Below are 18,074 nucleotides of genomic sequence, written 5' to 3' on the forward strand. Positions count from 1 at the left end.
TGATTGAGTTTTTTGAAGGTGTAACCAAGAAGATAGATGAGGGCAGTGCAGTCGACATTGTCTCCATGGACTTTCGCAAGGCCTTTAACAAGGTACTGCATGGTAGGTTGTTGCAAAAGGTTAAATCTCTCGGAATCCAGGGCAAGGTAGCCAATTGGACACAAAATTGGCTTGGCGACCGAAGCCAAAGGGTGGTTGTGGAGGGTTGTTTTTCAGACTGGAGGCCTGTGACCAGCGGTGTGCCTCGGGGATCGGTGCTGGGCCCACTGTTATTTGTTTTATAAATGATTTGGATGAGGGTGTAGGAGGCATGGTTAGTCAGTTTGCAGATGACACCAAGATTGGTGGCATAGGGATAGTGAAGAAGGTTATCTGGGATTGCAGTGGGATCTTGACCAATTCAGCCAGTGGGCCGATGAATGGCAAATGGAGTTTAATTTGGATAAATGTAAGGTGATGTATTTTGGTAGATCAAATCAGGGCAGGACCTACTCAGTTAATGGAAGGGAGTTGGGGAGCGTTACAGAACAAAGAGATCTGGGGTACAGGTTCACAGCTCCTTGAAGGTGGAATTGCAGGTGGACAGGGTGATGAAGGAGGCATTCAGCATTCTAGGTTTTATTGGTCAGAATATTGAATACAGGAATTGGGACGTCTTGTTGAAGCTGTACAAGATATTAGTAAGGCCACACTTGGAATACTGTGTTCAGTCCTGATCACCCTATTATAGGAAGGATATTGTTAAACTAGAAAGTGTGCAGAAGAGATTTACAAGGAAGCTACCAGGACTTGATGGTCTGAGTTATAAGGAGAGGCTGGGACTTTTTTCCCTGGAGCGTAGGAGGCTTAGTGCTGATCTTACAGAGGTCTATAAAATAATGAGGGGCATAGATAAGGACGATAATCAACATCTTTTCCCAAAGGTAGAGGAGTCTAGAACTAGAGGGCGTAGGTTTAAGGTGAGAGGGGAGAGATACAAAAGAGACCAGAGGGGAAATTTCTTCACACAGAGGGTGGTGAGCATCTGGAACGAGCTGCCAGAGGCAGGGATAGAGGCGGGTACGATTTTGTTCTTTAAAAAGCAGTTAGACAGTTACATGGGCAGGGTGGGTATAGAGGGATATGGGCCAAACGCGAGCAAGTGGGACTAGCTTAGTGATAGAAACTGGGCGGCATGGACAAGCTGGGCCGAAGGGCCTGTTTCCAGGCTGTAAACATCTATGACTCTATGACGTGTCTGATAACTGAAATGCCTTGGAATCTTTCTCTCAAATTATTTGAGCTGGCAGTATGTTGGAATGAGGTGTATTAATGCGTTTCCAGGAACGTTTCTGTTCAACCAACTGAGGATCATGAGTTGGAGTCACAAGGCTGCTCGTGACATGAGCCTGAGCTCAGCTGGTTGAGTTTAGGCCAGGCTATTAGTTAGTGAATCATACCAAAGTTACTGATCTGTCAGGTGGAGGAAGGGAGGAAACGAAATAGATTGAAGAGGAGTAAAGTCACCTAGAATTTATGGGAGTCCGGTGTCTCACTATGTGCCCCATTAGTTAGGCTTTATCCCTTGTCCATGAGCTCAAATGTTTTGCCCTTCATGTTGTTAGAAGCGCAAACTGTGCGGCGTGGGGCACCTGAGACCTCGGTCAGGATCAATAGCTTGTCTCCTTAATCACAGATTAAAGAATTGAGAACGAAACAGAAGAGTACATGGCACTGACCGGACACCTAAGGAGCGGTCCGTCCAAACTGGAGGATATCATTCGATAGCTTCATCTATAAAAGCTGCTGCAAACCTTTCTAAAAGACTGCTTAGGCCCAGAAAGGTATTGTGGCCAATTCTGGGTATTCCTGAAATGCTGCCCAGACTTTGAAGAAGTTTGCAGAGCAGGTTGGACCGGGTGATACCAGGGATGAGGGACTTAGAGAAACCAGAGGAGCTGGGATTTTTCTCCTTGAAGCAGCGAAGGTTAAGGGGAAATTTAATAGACGTTTTCAAATCCCATTAAGGATTTTGCTCGAATAAATAAGGAGAAAACTGTCTTCAGAGGCGGGAGTCTCAGTGACCAGATTTAAGATCATTGACAAAAGAGCTAGAGGCAACATAAGGGTAAAAGAATGAATTTGCACAATGAGTTGTGATCTGGAATGTTCTGTGTGAAAGGGTGGTGGAAGCAGATTCAATAATAAATCAGTGAATAAATATGTGAGGGGCAAACAATTTGCAGGACTGTGGGGAAAGAACAGGGAGGAGTGGGATTAGTTGGAAAGGGTAAGCACCTGCTTGATGGACAGAGTGGTGTCTCTCTTTGCTTCTCTGATGTTTCATTCATGCCGTGATTTGATTATATAATACGGTGTGACAAACTCCGCTCTAAGATGTTTACCACATAATGACTCAAAATTGGCCTGCGGCTAAGACAGCTACGCACCATGTGACAGTGCAGACATGCAGACCGTCTCCCTTTTCAGCAGTTATTTTAATAATGAGCATTCGGAATTTGAGTTGGGGCCCCAATAACATTGAGGAAAGGGGATTTCCGAAATTAATTTTTTTTAAATTTGTTTTTGGGATGTGGGTGTTGCTGGCTAGGCCGGCATTTGTTGTCCATCCCTAATAGCCCTTGAACTGAGTGGCTTACGAGACCATTTCCGTGTGGTGGTGGGGGCGGGGGGGGATTAAGTGTCAACCGCATCTAGGCCAGAGCAGCAGATTTCCTTCCCTGAAGGACATTAGTGATCCAGATGGGTTTTTCCGACAATTGGCAACGGTTTCGTGGTCGTCATTCGACTTTCAATTCCGGATTTTTGGTGAATTCAAATGTCAGCATCTGGATCCGAACCCAGGACCCCAGAGCATTACCCTGGGTGTCTGAATTACTAGTCCCATGACAATACCACTATCCCACTGATACAAGCTGAAAATATGAAAAGGCGTGTCCCGTATCAACGCGTAGACTTCACCAAATCATTTGACTGAACCGTAAGGGGAAGGAATAGAATCCGAAAGATTTAAATGTTAACCAAAAATCATTTGATCTCTCTTTAATCTTTCCCCAGGACATGCTACGAAATGCTGTTCAACAAAGGGTAAGTGTTTCAAAGTGTAAACTTTTTGGATATGGTGGAAGGAATGTGAGTGATATTGTTCACAGACTTGTCAGACTGCAGATCCTGGCTGATGATCCTGGCATATTTATCACGAATCCCAGTGTGGTTTCAGAACTGGAAGATCTACAATTGACAGGATCACCTCAATCCGGCAGCTGTAACAGAAATGCCATGAACAAAGGAGGCCGCTATATTTCACCACCTTCAGCCTCACCCAGGCAGTGACCATGTGAACAGAGGTGGTCAATTTAAGCTGCTGGAGAAAATTGGCTGCCCACTGAAGCTGCTCAATGTGGAATCAAAACAGAAAGTGCTGGAAAAATTCAGCCGGTCTGTCAGCATTTGTGACGAGGGAAACATTTATAATTGTGAGTTGAATGGCTCCTCTTTGGAACTGCTCCGTGTGACCTCCTCCTCTTTGGAACTGCTCCGCGTGACCTCCTCCTCTTTGGAACTGCTCCGCGTGACCTCCTCCTCTTTGGAACTGCTCCGTGTGACCTCCTCTCTCCATGACAACATGATGGGTAAAGTCAGCTATGACAGGGCAACAGCAGAACCCTTTGAGATCTGTACCGAGATCAAACCGGGTTGTGTTCTGTACCTGACATTCCGGCACGTTCTCTCTGCTGCTGTCGTTTGCTTTCAGATCACTGACAGAGTGGTCTAAATACTCACCAGGACGGATGGAAAGCTGCTCACCAGAGATCCAAGACAAAGATGCACCAAGACCTCATCAGAGAGCTGTTCGAAGCTGGCAATGCCACACAAACATTCCACACCGGCAAATGAACAGACTGTCTCACGTCTCCAAAGCATTTGGTTTGACCATCAGCATCAAGAAGATCATAGAATTTACAGTGCAGAAGGAGGCCATTTGGCCCATCGAGTCTGCACCAGCCCTTGGAAAGAGCACCCTATTTAAGCCCACTCTTCCACCCTAATCCCGTAACCCAACCGTTTGGACACTAAGGGGTAATTTAGCATGGCCAATCCACCTAAGCGTAATACAACACATGCCCCTGTCTACATCAATGGCTCCAAAGTGGATAGTTTAACGTTCTTGGGGGTTGATAGTTTAACATTCTTTGGGGTCAGCATCGCCAACAGTCTGTCCTGGTCCACGCCTGTTGATTGCAACAGTCAAAAAAGCCCAACAACTTCCTACAGAAGCTAAGGAAATTTGACTCTCACAGACTTCTATAGATGTGCCATAGAGAGCATCCTATCCGGCTGCATCACAGCCTGGTATGGCAACTGTTTGGCCCAAGATCGCAAGAAACTGCAGAGTGTGTTGAACTCAGCCCAATGCATCACACAAGCTTGCCACCCCCACATTGATTCTGTCTACACCTCCCGCTGCCTCAGGAAGGCAGACAGCATTATCAGAGACCCCTCCACCCAGGCTTTGCCTTCTTCCAGAACCTTCCATCAGCAGATGATACAGAAGTCTGAAGACCCGCACATCCAGACTTAGGAACAGCTCCTTCCCCACAGCTACTAGTTACCACAATGACTCTCCCTCAGACTGATCTGTTACCTGTAAGACACTATTCATGACGCCCTATGCTGCTCTTGCTCATGTTGTATTTGCTTTGTTTGGCCCTTGTTCCGAACTGTAACCAATTATTTGTCGATGTGCTTTGTTGATTATTCTTTTTGTCTATTGTGTACGTACTGTGTACGTTCCCTTGGCTGCAGAAAAATACTTTTCATTGTACTTTGGTACATGTGACAATCAATCAATCAATCAGACCACTACCCCACCCCCTCCCCTGACACATTCTATTGAATATCTGGGGACTGTGTGAACATGGCAAGAAAGTGGCGTGCATTGTGAGTGGAATATCAGTTGTTGAGGCTGTCAACACCTTGCTGAATAAATTGAACATCTATTGGAGTCTGCACATGCACACTTAAATGTAGAAATCCAGGAGTTGGGCATTGAAGCCCTTGTAAGGGTGTGAAATTGCCGTGCCTACCTGTTGGTCATCCATTAAACACGGGATGAAAACTGAAGGTTGATGTATTTGGCTGCAAGTGAATTGTTAACAGCACGATAATTATTGTCAGCAGCCTTTCTGAAAATTAATTTTACCAATGTGGACTCATTCCTTCAGAATTTAATGTGGGAGATTTTGCTTCAAATTTAAAAAAACAATTATCTCCTTGACTAATCAGATTGAAAAATTGTTAACTGCAATGAAATCTAAACCAGTGTAAGTTAGAATTCAAGATCAAATTGAGCACGGAAAGTGCAATACAGAGGGAAAGAAAGATTAAAATAAGGAACATAACACACTGAAAAATAAAGGAAAACGTTATTTAATCTTTTTAAAATCCCAACAATTAATTGATAATGGAAGGAAACTCCATACATGCAAAAATTCATTTTCAGTGTCAGAATGGTTGTTTGGTAGTAATTTGAACGTATTCCGCCAGTAAAAAGGGTATATGGACTGGAATGGATAAACCTAGTATTCTGCGGCAAGTTTAGTCTGTGTCTACTACGTCAGGACAGGAACTCCACACTATTCAATGTTTGTGAATGTGGAGCCAGATGGGGAACTACCATTTTCACAAAGCCCATAGACTTGCGCAGTTAAATGCAGAAATGTGGACGTCTCCTCGCCTGAAGTTGCTGCCCGCTTTGTGCACAATAACTGAGCACCATTGGTTTACACAAATCCATCCATTGTGTTGTGACTCTTTGTACAAGTTGATCGGTGTAACCCTGTTATTTCAGAGCCTATCGGTGTCCTTTGTGTATGCAGTCTGCTGTTGACATGACAAAATACTGGGAGGAACTAGACACCGAAATAGCCCAGACTGCCATGCCTTCAGACTATCAGAATATGATTGTTAAGGTAAGGGCTGAATTTTACTTTCCATATCTAACAGCCAAAGTACTATCATCCCCAGGAGATATATAAAAATGCACATTTAATGCCTTGGGTTAAACTGCAGTAAAAGTCCTATTAAGGCCCTGTACTTCTGTAAGATTGAGCTATTTTGCACAGAAAATAGGAGACAGGAATAGGCCATTCGGCCCTTCGAGCCTGCTTCGCCATTCATTATGATCATGGCTGATCATCCAACTCAAAAGCCTGTTCCTGCAATTCCCCCCCCCACCATTTCCATCGATCCCTTTGCCCCAGCAGCTATATCTAATTCCTTCTTGAAAACATACAATGTTTTGGCCTCAACTACTTTCTGGGGTTGCAAAATCCACAGGCCCACCACACTCTGGGTGATGAAATTTCTCCTCAGCTCTGTCATAAATGGTCTACCCCGTATCCTCAGACTGTGACCCCCTGCTTCCCACCATCGGGAACATCCTTCCTGCATCTACCCTGTCCAGCCCTGTTAGGATTTTATAGGTTTCGATGAGATCCCCGCTTATTCTTCTGAACTTCAGCAAATATAATTCTAACCCATTCAATCTCTCCTCGTACGTCAGCTCCGCCATCCCACGAATCAGCCTGGTAAACCTTCGCTGCGCTCCCTCCAAAGCAAGAACATCCTCCCTCAGATAAGGAAACCAAAACTGCACACACTACTCCAGATGTGGCCTCACCAAGGCCCTGTATAATTGCAGCAAGACATCCCTGCTCCTGTACTTGAAACCTCTCGCTATGAAGGCCAGCATTCCATTTGCCTTCTTTACCGCCTGCATGCACCTGCAGCGAACGGGGACACACCGGTGTCGCACTATGATATGTCTGATATCATTACTGAGGGAGTGCTGCACTGTTGGAGGCAGCGTGTTTCAAATAACACATTAAACCGAAGCTTCTCAGGTGGACATAAATCCTACTGCATTGTTCTGAAGAAAAACAGCTGAGTCCTCCCCAGGGTCTGGCCAATATTTACCCAGCAACCAGCATTACTAAAAACAGATTGATTATCACACTGGTGTTTGTGATATCTTATGGTGCACAAATTGGCTGCCATATTTCCTACATTATGGATATGATTACACTTCAAATGGTACTCCGCTAGCTGTAAGGTACTTTGGAGAATCCCAAGGTCACGAAGCCGCTCAGTACTTATGAATCGTTTCTTTCTCGTGTGAATCGTGCATTCGGACACCCCTCTCGAATGTGTATGTGATTGTGCGGTTTCTTCCACAGATCATGTGCAATGACTGCCAGCTGCATAGCACCGCACCATTCCACGTGTTGGGTCTGAAGTGCAAAGGATGTGGGTCTTACAACACTGCCCAAGATGGTGGACTGATCACACCACAGGGGCAACAATAATGCACAGCCTGCCACCCTATAGAATTCTCAATTAAACCTCTTGAAAATGGACTTGAAATGCCTGGTTGTCTGACTTCCTTTTGACAGTTTTCCAACCAGCAAGCTGAAAACATTCATGATGGCCAATCATATAATGTAACCCGATAGCTTTGGAGGCCAATCATCCACTTAACCTGTTGGATTTATATGTTGAATCTTTTCCCATTTGCCTTGTACACGCCAGGTGAAGTTGAAATGATTTTCCAGCTCATGCTAAAAGGTGGTGAAACTGGCCATTGTCGTTTATCTAGACTAACTGACCTTTCAATGTAACGTGGTACACAGAGAAGCTGGGTTACCGCTTGAAGTCAACGCACATCATGGTTATTGGAAAATGAGTGTGTACCCTGGGGCTCAAGATGTAAAATGGGATTGCTTGATTTCAGTATCCTTTTCAATAATGCACTGGCACCTTGTACCAATAGCTCCAACGATGAGCCAGTGTAATATTTGTAATCTTTGAATCCACGCTCTGAATTCATTCATTGTGTTTCGAACTGTCTTCAGGTTTTATCCAGTCCGAATTGGCTGGACAATTTCTTTTAAAGCAAAAATCTAATGTTGAGGAACGTGTGTTTGTACAAGATGCATAATGTCCACCAGCTCAGTGCATCACACACATCAATAGAGATCGTACATCAAATACTATAAAAGTATAAAATAATGCTATTTTGTGGACATTGTTTACATTGCCATTTCTGTGTCCATATTCTCGTGTGACACTTTTAACTGCTTTAAATGTTTTCTATAATCTATATCATTGTTGACCTTTAGTATTTCCTTGTGTGATGTCTTAATTTTCAGTATCTTTTTCACCCTTTAATTCTAAATGGGTCTTTCTTTCCTGTGACACTCCCAGTGGGCAATGAGTTTGCATTGACCGCAGCCTAGGAAAATCAGAGGTTACCCGCCTGCAACGTGCTCCTATTTTAGTATGTGTCAGCTGCAGCACTTTCACCTCTAAATCAGAAGGTTGTGTATTTGAACCTCACTCCAGAGACTTGATTACAAAATCTGGGCTGGTAATGCTGAGGGAGTGCTGCAGTGTTGGAGGTGCCGTCTTTCAAATGAGACCTTAAACTGAGACCCCGTCTGCCCTCTGAGGTTGGCATAAACAATCTCATGGCACTATTTCAAAGGACAGGGGAGTTCTCCCCAGTGTCGTGGCCAATATTTACCCATTAACCAACATCACTAAATCAAGATGTCCGATCAGTGTCATTGCCGTATTTATGGTTGTGGGAGATTGTTGTGTACAGATTTCTGCCACTTTTGCTACTTTACAACCATGACTTTAAAAGCGCTGCTTTTACTGTAAAACATTTTGGGTTGCCCTGAGGTTATGAAAGGCACTATAAAATTGCTGTTTGTTTCCACTTTGATGCATCTGTGGGTGTTTCGGTATCACATGTGGCAAATGTTTGTACCCTGGAACTACTGGCCAATCCTGGGTTTGATTTGATTGGATGCTATTTATTCACTCACGGTGACAGTGAGAGTTGGTTTGAATACTCAAGGCACACTAATTGTGGCTTAGCCAGTGTCAACTGATCATAACCCCGTTGAATTTTATTTAATACATTAAACCCAGGCAATACATTGATTTCTCCTGACTTCTCCTACTTGTAAATGTACTTTTAATGATCCCGAGCATTTGTATCGTTGTTCCAATAAGCTAGTATCAATAGCTAATGTGCAGAAACCTGAAAAGGTTAGAAATGCACAGTGGATTGAAAGGGAAGGCCCAGAGACGGAGAAGGATTCAGCCAGATTGTAGCAGGACTTCCTTATTCTTGTGTTTCAGTAGTAGAGGGCTTTGGCATCTGGACTACTGGGCACAGATTTAGCCTCCATAATCTGAGGAAGGATATACTCTCCTTGGAGATGGTACAGCGAAGGTTCACCAGGTGCTCCCTGGGATGAGAGGGTTGTCCTATGATGGGAGGCGGAGTAAATTGGGCCTGCACTCTCTGGAGTTCAGGAGAATGAGAAGTGATTTCCTTGAAACATTCAAGATTATGAAGGGGCTTGACCGGGAAATATTGAAGAGATTGTCGTCGTCCCCCTGGCTGGGGAATCTAAAACATGGAGCAGAGTCTCAGGGGAAGGGATCGCTAAGTTAGGACTGAGATGAGGAGAAGTTTCCTCATTGAGAGGGTGTGAATCTTTGGAATTCTGTACCAGAGGGGTGTCCCTGCTCCATTACTGAATATATTTAACATTGGGATAGGCAGACTTTTGGTCTCAGGGAATTGAGGGCTATGTAGAGCAGGTTGGAATTGAGGCAGATGATAATGAGTGGCAGAGTACGCTCAAAGGACCGTATGGTCTGCACTTAACTTGTGTTCTTATCAGCAATGGTGACCATGGAACTTCTGGACTGTCATAAATACCCATCTGGTTCACTCACGTCTTTCAGGGAAGGAAATCTTTCATCCTTCCCTGGCCTGGCCCACATGTCACTCCAAACCCACAGCAATGCCGTTGACACTTTAACAGCTCTGATTTGGATTTGTTTGTTTTCTATTATACTGAAAAGTTGTTTCTGACCTGGTGTGAGCTGTGTGCTTCAATATCAGAGTTACCAGGACCTGACACTCATCGGGGGGGGGTTCAACTGGAGTGAGCAGGCAAGTTAAGCAATGCTGCATGGCAAGGTATAGTCACAAGAGCAGGAGCAGAGGCTCTAGACTAGGAGTGAAGCTGGAAATGGAGAGTGGACCTGAAGCAGAGACTAAAGAGTGATATTATGGGCATTGAGGTCATGTGTGTGCAGAGTCCTGTGAAAGTTAGGAATGCACAGTGGTCTGAAGGGGAAGGCCTGGGTGAAGAATTCAAAGAATGGAGCAAAACCCATCTCGGCCTCTGGGAACAAAATTTAATTGGACAGATTTCAAGAAAGGCATATGTATGGGTGCGTTGAACATTTTGTTTGGATTATGTTTTATATATTATGTTAAATCTTGCATTTGAGGCATATATAGTCTACTGGCTTCAAGAATAAACAAAAAAAAAATCACAATTGATCTGATTGAGAAGTGAATTGAGCTTTTATTGTTGAAGTGAATTTGGGTATTTTGCGAGTTGCCTGGTCTGTAAATGACAGTTTTTCTATAATCCGAGTGAATCAGCTCATGTTGGTTAAACTTTAAAGACACGACAGATTTTATTTTGCAACATATTTAATGTGTGGCAGCTTATTTTTATATTTACACTAAAGTTTCTCTGTTGCAATTCAGAAAAAGCATTTCAATGCTTCATCTATATATTCTAATTAAAAACCTAATTTGTTGCGTATCTGTATATTTTATAGATTTCTGACCACTCTGAAAGCAATCCGAGAATTTGCTTCTGATATTGTTGGTTGGACGTATTTGAATTTCGCAATTGCATTAGAATTAAATTTATGAAATGGATGTTAATATTTTGCACGGGAAAGATCTCAATGCTTGTAGCCTATATCTCCATATTATCACTGCATATATTAAAGTAAGTTTCTGATTGACAGTTAAACAAGGTCTATTAGTATTTGGTAACATAACATAGATTGCTAACATACTGGTCGTGTTGGAGAGTTATGGTTGGTACGATGTGACTTGATCACTAATTATCATGGACGGTTTCACAAACCAATATTTTGGATCATGTAAAAATTGGGTTTCTGAAGAATAGATTTTAAAATCTGACCCAGCTCACCCACATTGCCTATCTCTTGCTGTTAAATGTCTCACCCCCACCCCCTCCATTTTTACATTGGTGATCAAGCAAAACTGACCAAATAAAGTCTGATTTTATTTTTTCTTGCCTTGGATAGCCATCCTTTCTTTGCTTTTTTTTTTGCACCTCGGGATGCTTTATCACATTAATCGTGCTCTATAAATATAAGCTGTTGCTGATGGGGTCTCTGAGAAATGGTAACACTGAATCACAGAATTGTTATGGCGCGAAAGGGGGCCATTCAGCCCATCGTGTCTGCATCAGCTTTACATTGTCTCTATTCGGTTAATCATCTAACACCCTCTTGAATGCCCCGATTGAATCTGCCTCCACCACACTTCCAGGCCGTGCATTCCAGACCCAACCCATTGGTATGAAAACGATTTTTCTCACATCACATTTGCTTCTTATGCAAGTCACTTTAAATCCATACCCTCTTGTTCTCAATCCTTTTACGAGTGGGAACAGTTTCTCCCTATCTACTCTCTCCAGCCCCTTCAAGATTTTGAACATTTCTATCAAATGTCTTCTTTGCCTTCTCGCCAAGGGGAACAGCCCTTAATCTAACCTCAGAGCTAAAGTTTCTCTTCTCTGGAATCTGCGTGCTGATCATCCTACCTGCACAGTTTGTTTCCCACTTTCAATACCCCACTTCAGTGGGCATTATAACATTGTCCGTCTTGCTCCCATGTGTACAAAGGAAGAAAGATTTGATCATCGTGTGTGTGGGTGTTCCATTAGTACTCAGCCACTGGGTGGCGGTAATTCCCTATGAAGCAGTTAGTGTATGTTACAGCAGTGCTGCCTTGATGCACACACAGGCTAACCTGGCTCGTATAATGTTAAAACAAGGCCCCTTCTGCTCTATAAAGTGAACATAATGGGCGGGATTCTCTGACCCCCCGCCGGGTCGGAGAATCGGCGGGGGGGGGGGGGGGGGGGGGCGGCGTGAATCCCGCCCTCGCTGGCTGCCGAATTCTCCGGCGCCGGGGATTTGACGGGGGTGGGAATCGCGCCGGTCGGCGGTCACTGGCAGCGGCTCCCCCTGGCGATTCTCCGGCCCGTGATGGGCCGAGTGGCTGTCCGTTTTCGGCCAGTCCCGTCGGCGTATATTACACCAGGTATTTGCCGGCGGGACCTGGCTGCACGGGCACCCTCCGGGGTCCTTGGGGGAGGAGGGGGGGGGGATCTGGCCCCAGGAGATCTGGCCCCGGGAGGTGCCCCCACGGTGGCCTGACCCGCGATCGGGGCCCAACGATCCGTGGGCGGGCCTGTGCCGTGGGGGCACTCTAATCCCTGTGCACAGGCGGCTGTACCGGTCCGCCATTGCCGGTGCGGAGACGAACCCCTCTGCGCATGCGCTGGGATGACGCCAGCACATGCTGGTGCTCCTGCCCATGCGCCGGCTGGCAGAGGCTCTTCGACGCCGGTTGGCGTGGCGCCAAGCCCCTTCCCCGCCGGCTTGCGCGGCGCAAACCACTCTGCCGCCGGCCTAGCCCCTGAAGGAGGATTCCGCACCTTTGAGACGTCCCGACGGGGAGTGGTTCATGCCACTCCTTCGCGCCAGAGTTGCCCGCCCCGCCGATTGCCGCAGAATCCCACCCAAGAATTCCCATGTAAAAGAAGAGAAGCGTTACCCCTGGTTTCTTAGCCAAGGTCTTTATCACATTGCAGTGAGGCAGAAAGATTCTAAGAGAGGGAGAAATCAACCATGGCTAACCAAGGAACTTCAGGAGAGTCTTAAGTTGAAAGAAAAAACATATAAGGAGACAAAGTCAGTGATGGTCCCGGAGGCTGGGATACATTGAGAATCCAACAAAGGAGGAGTAAAAACATAACAAAGAGAGAAAATAAAGTGCGAGCGAGATTAGTGAGGAATATAAAAATAGACGATAAGAACTTCTTTAGATATATAAAAAGGAAGAGAGAGGTGAAAGTGAACATAGGACCCTGAGGTGAGGAGGAATTTCTTCTCTCGGAGGGTTGTGAGTCTTTGGCACTCCTTCCACAAAGAGCTGTGAGGACAGAGTCCTCGTATTAAAGATATGAAGATGCCGGCATTGGACTGGGGTGGGCATAGTATGAAGTCACACAACACCAGGAGCAACTCCTTCCTCAGGTGAATCTGAGGAAGGAGCTGAGCTCCAAAAGCTAGTGACTCCAAACAAACCTGTTGAACCGTAACCTTGTATTGTAAGACTTCTTACTGTGTATATTTAAGGCTGAAATAGATTCTTCTAAAACATTTTTTTTTTTTAGTGTACCCAATTCATTTTTTTCCAATTAAGGGGCAATTTAGCGTGGCCAATTCACCTACCCTGCACATCTTTGGGTTGTGGGGGTGAAACCCACGCAAACACGGGGGGGGAAATGTGCAAACTCCACACGGACAGTGACCCAGAGACGGGATCGAACCTGGGACCTCAGCGTCGTGAGGCAGCAGTGCTAACCGCTGCACCGCCGTGCTGCCCCGACAGATAGATTCCAGATCGGAATGGGAATCAAGGATTACAGGGAAAGGGCAGGAAAGTGGACATGAGGAATGTAGGATCAGCCAAGATCCTATTGAATGGCGGAGCGGGCTCGAGGGGCCGAATGGCCTCGTGTTCCTATTGGTCTGCTGTTTGCGGGGAATGCCGTGCACACATTAGCTGCCATATTTCTACATTACAACCATGACAACACTTTTAAGAAGCTCTTAATTGGCTGTAAAGTGTTTAGGATATCCTGATGTCATGAAAGGTGTTACAATAATGCAAAGGTTTTGTTCTTCCTTAAATTAAATTAAATCGTTCATTCTGTTGCTGTACATGTGTGCTGTGATGTATCGGGCACAGATTCACAAATCATCAAAATCTCTGCATGGTGGTGGCAGACCATCGAATTGGCTTTATTACAAAAATGACAAAACTTGTTGAAATTATAATGGTGCAAACATAAGGGAAATAAAATTGACACTGATGTACTATCAGAGTTCCACATTGTGTGTGCTGAATTACTAATTTTCTTATCCATTTCACAAGGTTATAAGATGATTATAGATGTGATAGAGCATTTGGCCGATTGTTGTTCACTTATCCTGAATGACATCCTCCTACTTGCTACATTCAAATGGTACTTTAAAACAGTGATTGTCAAACTCAGGGCCATGACCCGCGGGTGGGTCGCGGGCAGGTGTCGGGAGGGTCGCGGAGCCGACCTTCACGGCGCTCCCGATCGCGCAAATCTGTGCACAGCAGCCGGCTTTTAATAACGCCGGCTACAAGCGGCCTTCAAAATGGCCGCGAACGTGTAAAAAAGAAATGCGGCCGCATTGCGCATGCGTGCCAGATCATCGGTGCGCATGCGCAGTACGGCCACTTTTTTTTCAATGGTCGCAGCTTTTTTTACAAGTTTGGGGGGGGGGGGGTTTATTCATTGAATTTTTATTTTTTTCATTTATTTTATTCATTTTATTTTTCTTTTCTTCTACAAGTTCGGGGGGGGGGGGTTTATTTGATAAAATTTTACAGGAAAAAATGCACAACTTTAGACAGATGGAGACTCCATACTTTCCGACACCGGAAGGCTTCACCTTCATCCAACAGATTCCATTGGAGGAGCGTGTACGAGGGCCAAAGGGACCCCAAACCATTTCCTCCATTTTTGTCAGCACCAAACAAGGTAAGAGAAAATGGTGGGTCGCGCAGGTCGGCCGGCGTGGGACCCGAAGGTTGGCCGGTTGGTAAAAATGGGTCCCCGGAATAAAAGTTTGAAGAACACTGCTTTAAAACATTATACGGTTTTCACCTCCTCTATTCTGCAGGAGTACATCCATCCCATGTCTCGATCACCCTCTTAAGTGACAATTTCCTGCTGCTCGTCCCGCATTTTCCTTTCGTTAATTTCATCACTGTTCCAAATTGATCCTGTTGGAATACTGTTGACTGTCTTAGATATTTCTGTAAGACTGTCCCATACTCGCTTCCTTTCAAAGACGAGATGCCAAAGTTTATCCAACCTTCCCACGGAACTCGGACTTCTCGGGACAGGTGTGGAGTAAAGCGCTCCACTCTGAGCTACTCCACCAACCCCAAACTAGGAGAGCGCCTCCTGTATATCTTTTCACAATGATGATATTTTCCCTGCGCAAAATTGGCAATTCATTGCAAAATTAGCGACAATTTTTGTGTTTTCATTGGGAACTCGTTCGAACAGGGTAGGTGGATTGGCCACGCGAAATTGCCCCTTAATGTGGGGGGTGGGAATTGGGTACTCTAAATTTATATATAAAAAAGGAAACTCTTGTGAAGTTGCCCTGATTCATCGATACAACTGCCTGGACACCACTTCACTATGTTTTTAGAGGCTGGTTGCAGCTTTTATTCTTATAGTTGCTGTTCATTGCTATTTAAAGTTCAGGGGCGAAATTCTCCCCCAACGGCGCGATGTCCGGCGACTGGCGCCCAAAACGGGGCCGGAGAATTGAACGGGGGTGCCCGCCAACCGGCGCGGCCCGATTCCCGCCCCCGCCCAATCTCCGGTACCGGAGACTTCGGCAACCGGCGGGGGCGGGATTCACGGCGGCCAATGGCCATTCTCCGACCCGCTGGTGGGTCGGAGAATGACGCCCCTGGTTTGTAGCCTGAGAAGGCTCTGAACTCCCTTCGGAGTTCCATTATTCCTCCCATGCTGACCAGGGGGTTCGAGACATAGAGGAGCAGGTCTTCCATGTAAAGTGAGACTCTATGCTCTCATTCTCCCCTTTGAATGCCTCTCCAGCCCTTCGCTGATCTAAGAGCAATTGCCAGTGGCTCGATTGTCAGCACAAATAATAGCTGGGACAATGTGGCTATAGGGCATGATCCAGTGGCCACGCTGCTCTGGAAAGAAAGCTCGCTGCGGCCTAGCTTGGCCAATGGAGGTCGGGAGACCTCGCTCTTGGGATGTACCCGGCTAGAAACGCCTCACGCGATCCAACACGATCTCGCTGGATATTGCAATGTAAATCCTGCCCACAATGGGTACCAGCCTGGCACTGCCAAGCCTGCATTTTTTTTGCACGAACATGATTGGGCCAGGGGTGCCTTGCGTGTGTGGTTGGGGGGGGGGGGCTCCCATTGTGCGTTCAGGTGGGGATTGTTTCGGGGGCCTTGGAGATCCAGACACCATTTAAAAATTACATCCCAATCTCTCGCTTGTTATGGGCCAGCGTTTAGAGAACCCCAAAGTGTATCATGGAGTTCACCTGACCCACAACTTTTACTAGATTGTGGTATGGGGAGCACACGGCCCACTCTACAGGCGAGGTACAGCAGAAATGGAAAAGTATTTTTTAAAGCAAAACAATGTTTATTCTCTGAACTCAAGTCAAACTTTTTGAAACATACAGAACATCTTAGCAACCATTAATTCAAATACAACCCCCAAAGAGTACAACACTAAGTAATCCTTTAAGCTTTCCTTTTAACATCCATAAGACTTAAAACATCCTTTACCAGAAGCACATCAGGTTTACATTTACTACTGAAAACATGTGTAATTCTGAATTCACCAAATGATCAAGAGACGGTCTTCATGGCAGAGCGATCAACAGTACACCTGCTCTGTCTGGCTTCAGCTGCAACACTGAAAACGAAACTAAAACACCTTGCAGCAAACAGCCTAAAACGAAAGTAAAAAGCTGACAGACAGCCCAGCTCCACCCACTCTCTGACATCACTGCAGTAATAAACACCCATTTCTTAAAGGTACTCTCACTACAGGTATTTATATGCACACCCATTTATAAACACCCATTTCTTAAAGGTACTCTCACATGACATGCTACACTGGGGAGTTCCAGCGAGCGGAGCTCCCCACTGTACAAAACGGGGCTATGTGCAGCCTTGGCCGCACATTACCTGTTGAGGCCCCTTATGCAATGTGAGTTGTGTTTGAATAGCCATGTGTTTAGCACTCGGTGTAAGACTCTGTTACCATTTGGTTGAATCAAGCCCATAGTAATGAGCTGGACTAATTCAGCCGGGTTTCGTTATCACCCTAGTCTGTGGCAGAGCTATTCTTTTGCGTTTTTTTCCAAGAACCTCAAGACTTTGCAAAGCAATTCATCGTGTAGAAATGTGAAACAAAAACAGAAAATACTGGACAATCGCAGCAGGTCTGACCAAGATCTGTGGAGAGAGAAGGGAGCTAATGTTTCGAGTCAGGGTGATTCTTTGTCAAAGCTGGGGAGAACTGGAAATAGGGTCAGATTTATACTGTTGTGGGGGGGGGGGGGGGGGGGGCGTGGTTAGAGGGCCAGCGATAGGTGGAAATTCGCAAAGATGTTGTGGACAGAAAGACAAAAGGAATGTAAATGGGGGTGATTAAGGCTGAGAATGGTTATGATAGTGGCACATAAAGAGATTAGGATGTGTTAATGCAGAACAAAGGTGAGCAGTGTGTCAAAGGGCAACTAGGAACAGGTGGCCCAATTGGGGTGGGGAAGTGGGGGGGGGGGGGCAATGGTGAGGGAAAAACAGAATGATGGAAGAAATGAAAATAAATTAATAGAAATAAAAATGGGGTGAAGGTGGAGGAGAGAGTTCACGGTCTGAAGTTGTTGAACTCAATGTTGAGTCCGGGGCTGTAATGTGCCTAACCGGAAGATGAGGTGCTGTTCCTCCGGTTTGCGCCGGGCTTCACTGGGACATTGCAGCAGGCCAAGGACGGACATGAGAGCAGGACGGGGAGTTAAAATGGCAGCGACAGGAAGGTCTGGGTGCTTACGGGCGGACTAGAGGTGTGTTAAGCGGTCACCCAGTCTGCGTTTATTCTCTCCAATGTAGAGTAGACCGCACTGGGAGCAGTGAATGCAATAGACCAGATTGAAGGGGGTCCACGTGACGCGCTGCCTCACTTGAAAAGAGTGGTTCAGCCCTGGGTTGTGAGCAGGACGAGGTAAAGGGGCAGGTGTTACACCTTCTGCGA

At 45.7% G+C, this 18,074-nt stretch overlaps 1 protein-coding gene across 1 annotated transcript in view; it reads left to right on the plus strand.

Annotated features, from left to right (window-relative positions):
- The window catches only part of rchy1 (ring finger and CHY zinc finger domain containing 1), a 77,336-nt gene extending 66,414 nt beyond the window's left edge, over window positions 1-10,922 (plus strand). The window contains exons 7-9 of the mRNA XM_072495237.1: window positions 3,058-3,087; window positions 5,852-5,972; window positions 7,239-10,922. Coding sequence (XP_072351338.1) covers window positions 3,058-3,087; window positions 5,852-5,972; window positions 7,239-7,367 — 280 coding nt within the window. The 3' untranslated portion in view covers window positions 7,368-10,922. The remainder of the gene's footprint in view (window positions 1-3,057; window positions 3,088-5,851; window positions 5,973-7,238) is intronic.
- The last annotated feature ends 7,152 nt before the right edge of the window (window positions 10,923-18,074 follow it).

Source organism: Scyliorhinus torazame, chromosome 3 (genome assembly GCF_047496885.1).
Source record: "Scyliorhinus torazame isolate Kashiwa2021f chromosome 3, sScyTor2.1, whole genome shotgun sequence".
In the NCBI taxonomy this organism is placed as follows: domain Eukaryota; kingdom Metazoa; phylum Chordata; class Chondrichthyes; order Carcharhiniformes; family Scyliorhinidae; genus Scyliorhinus; species Scyliorhinus torazame.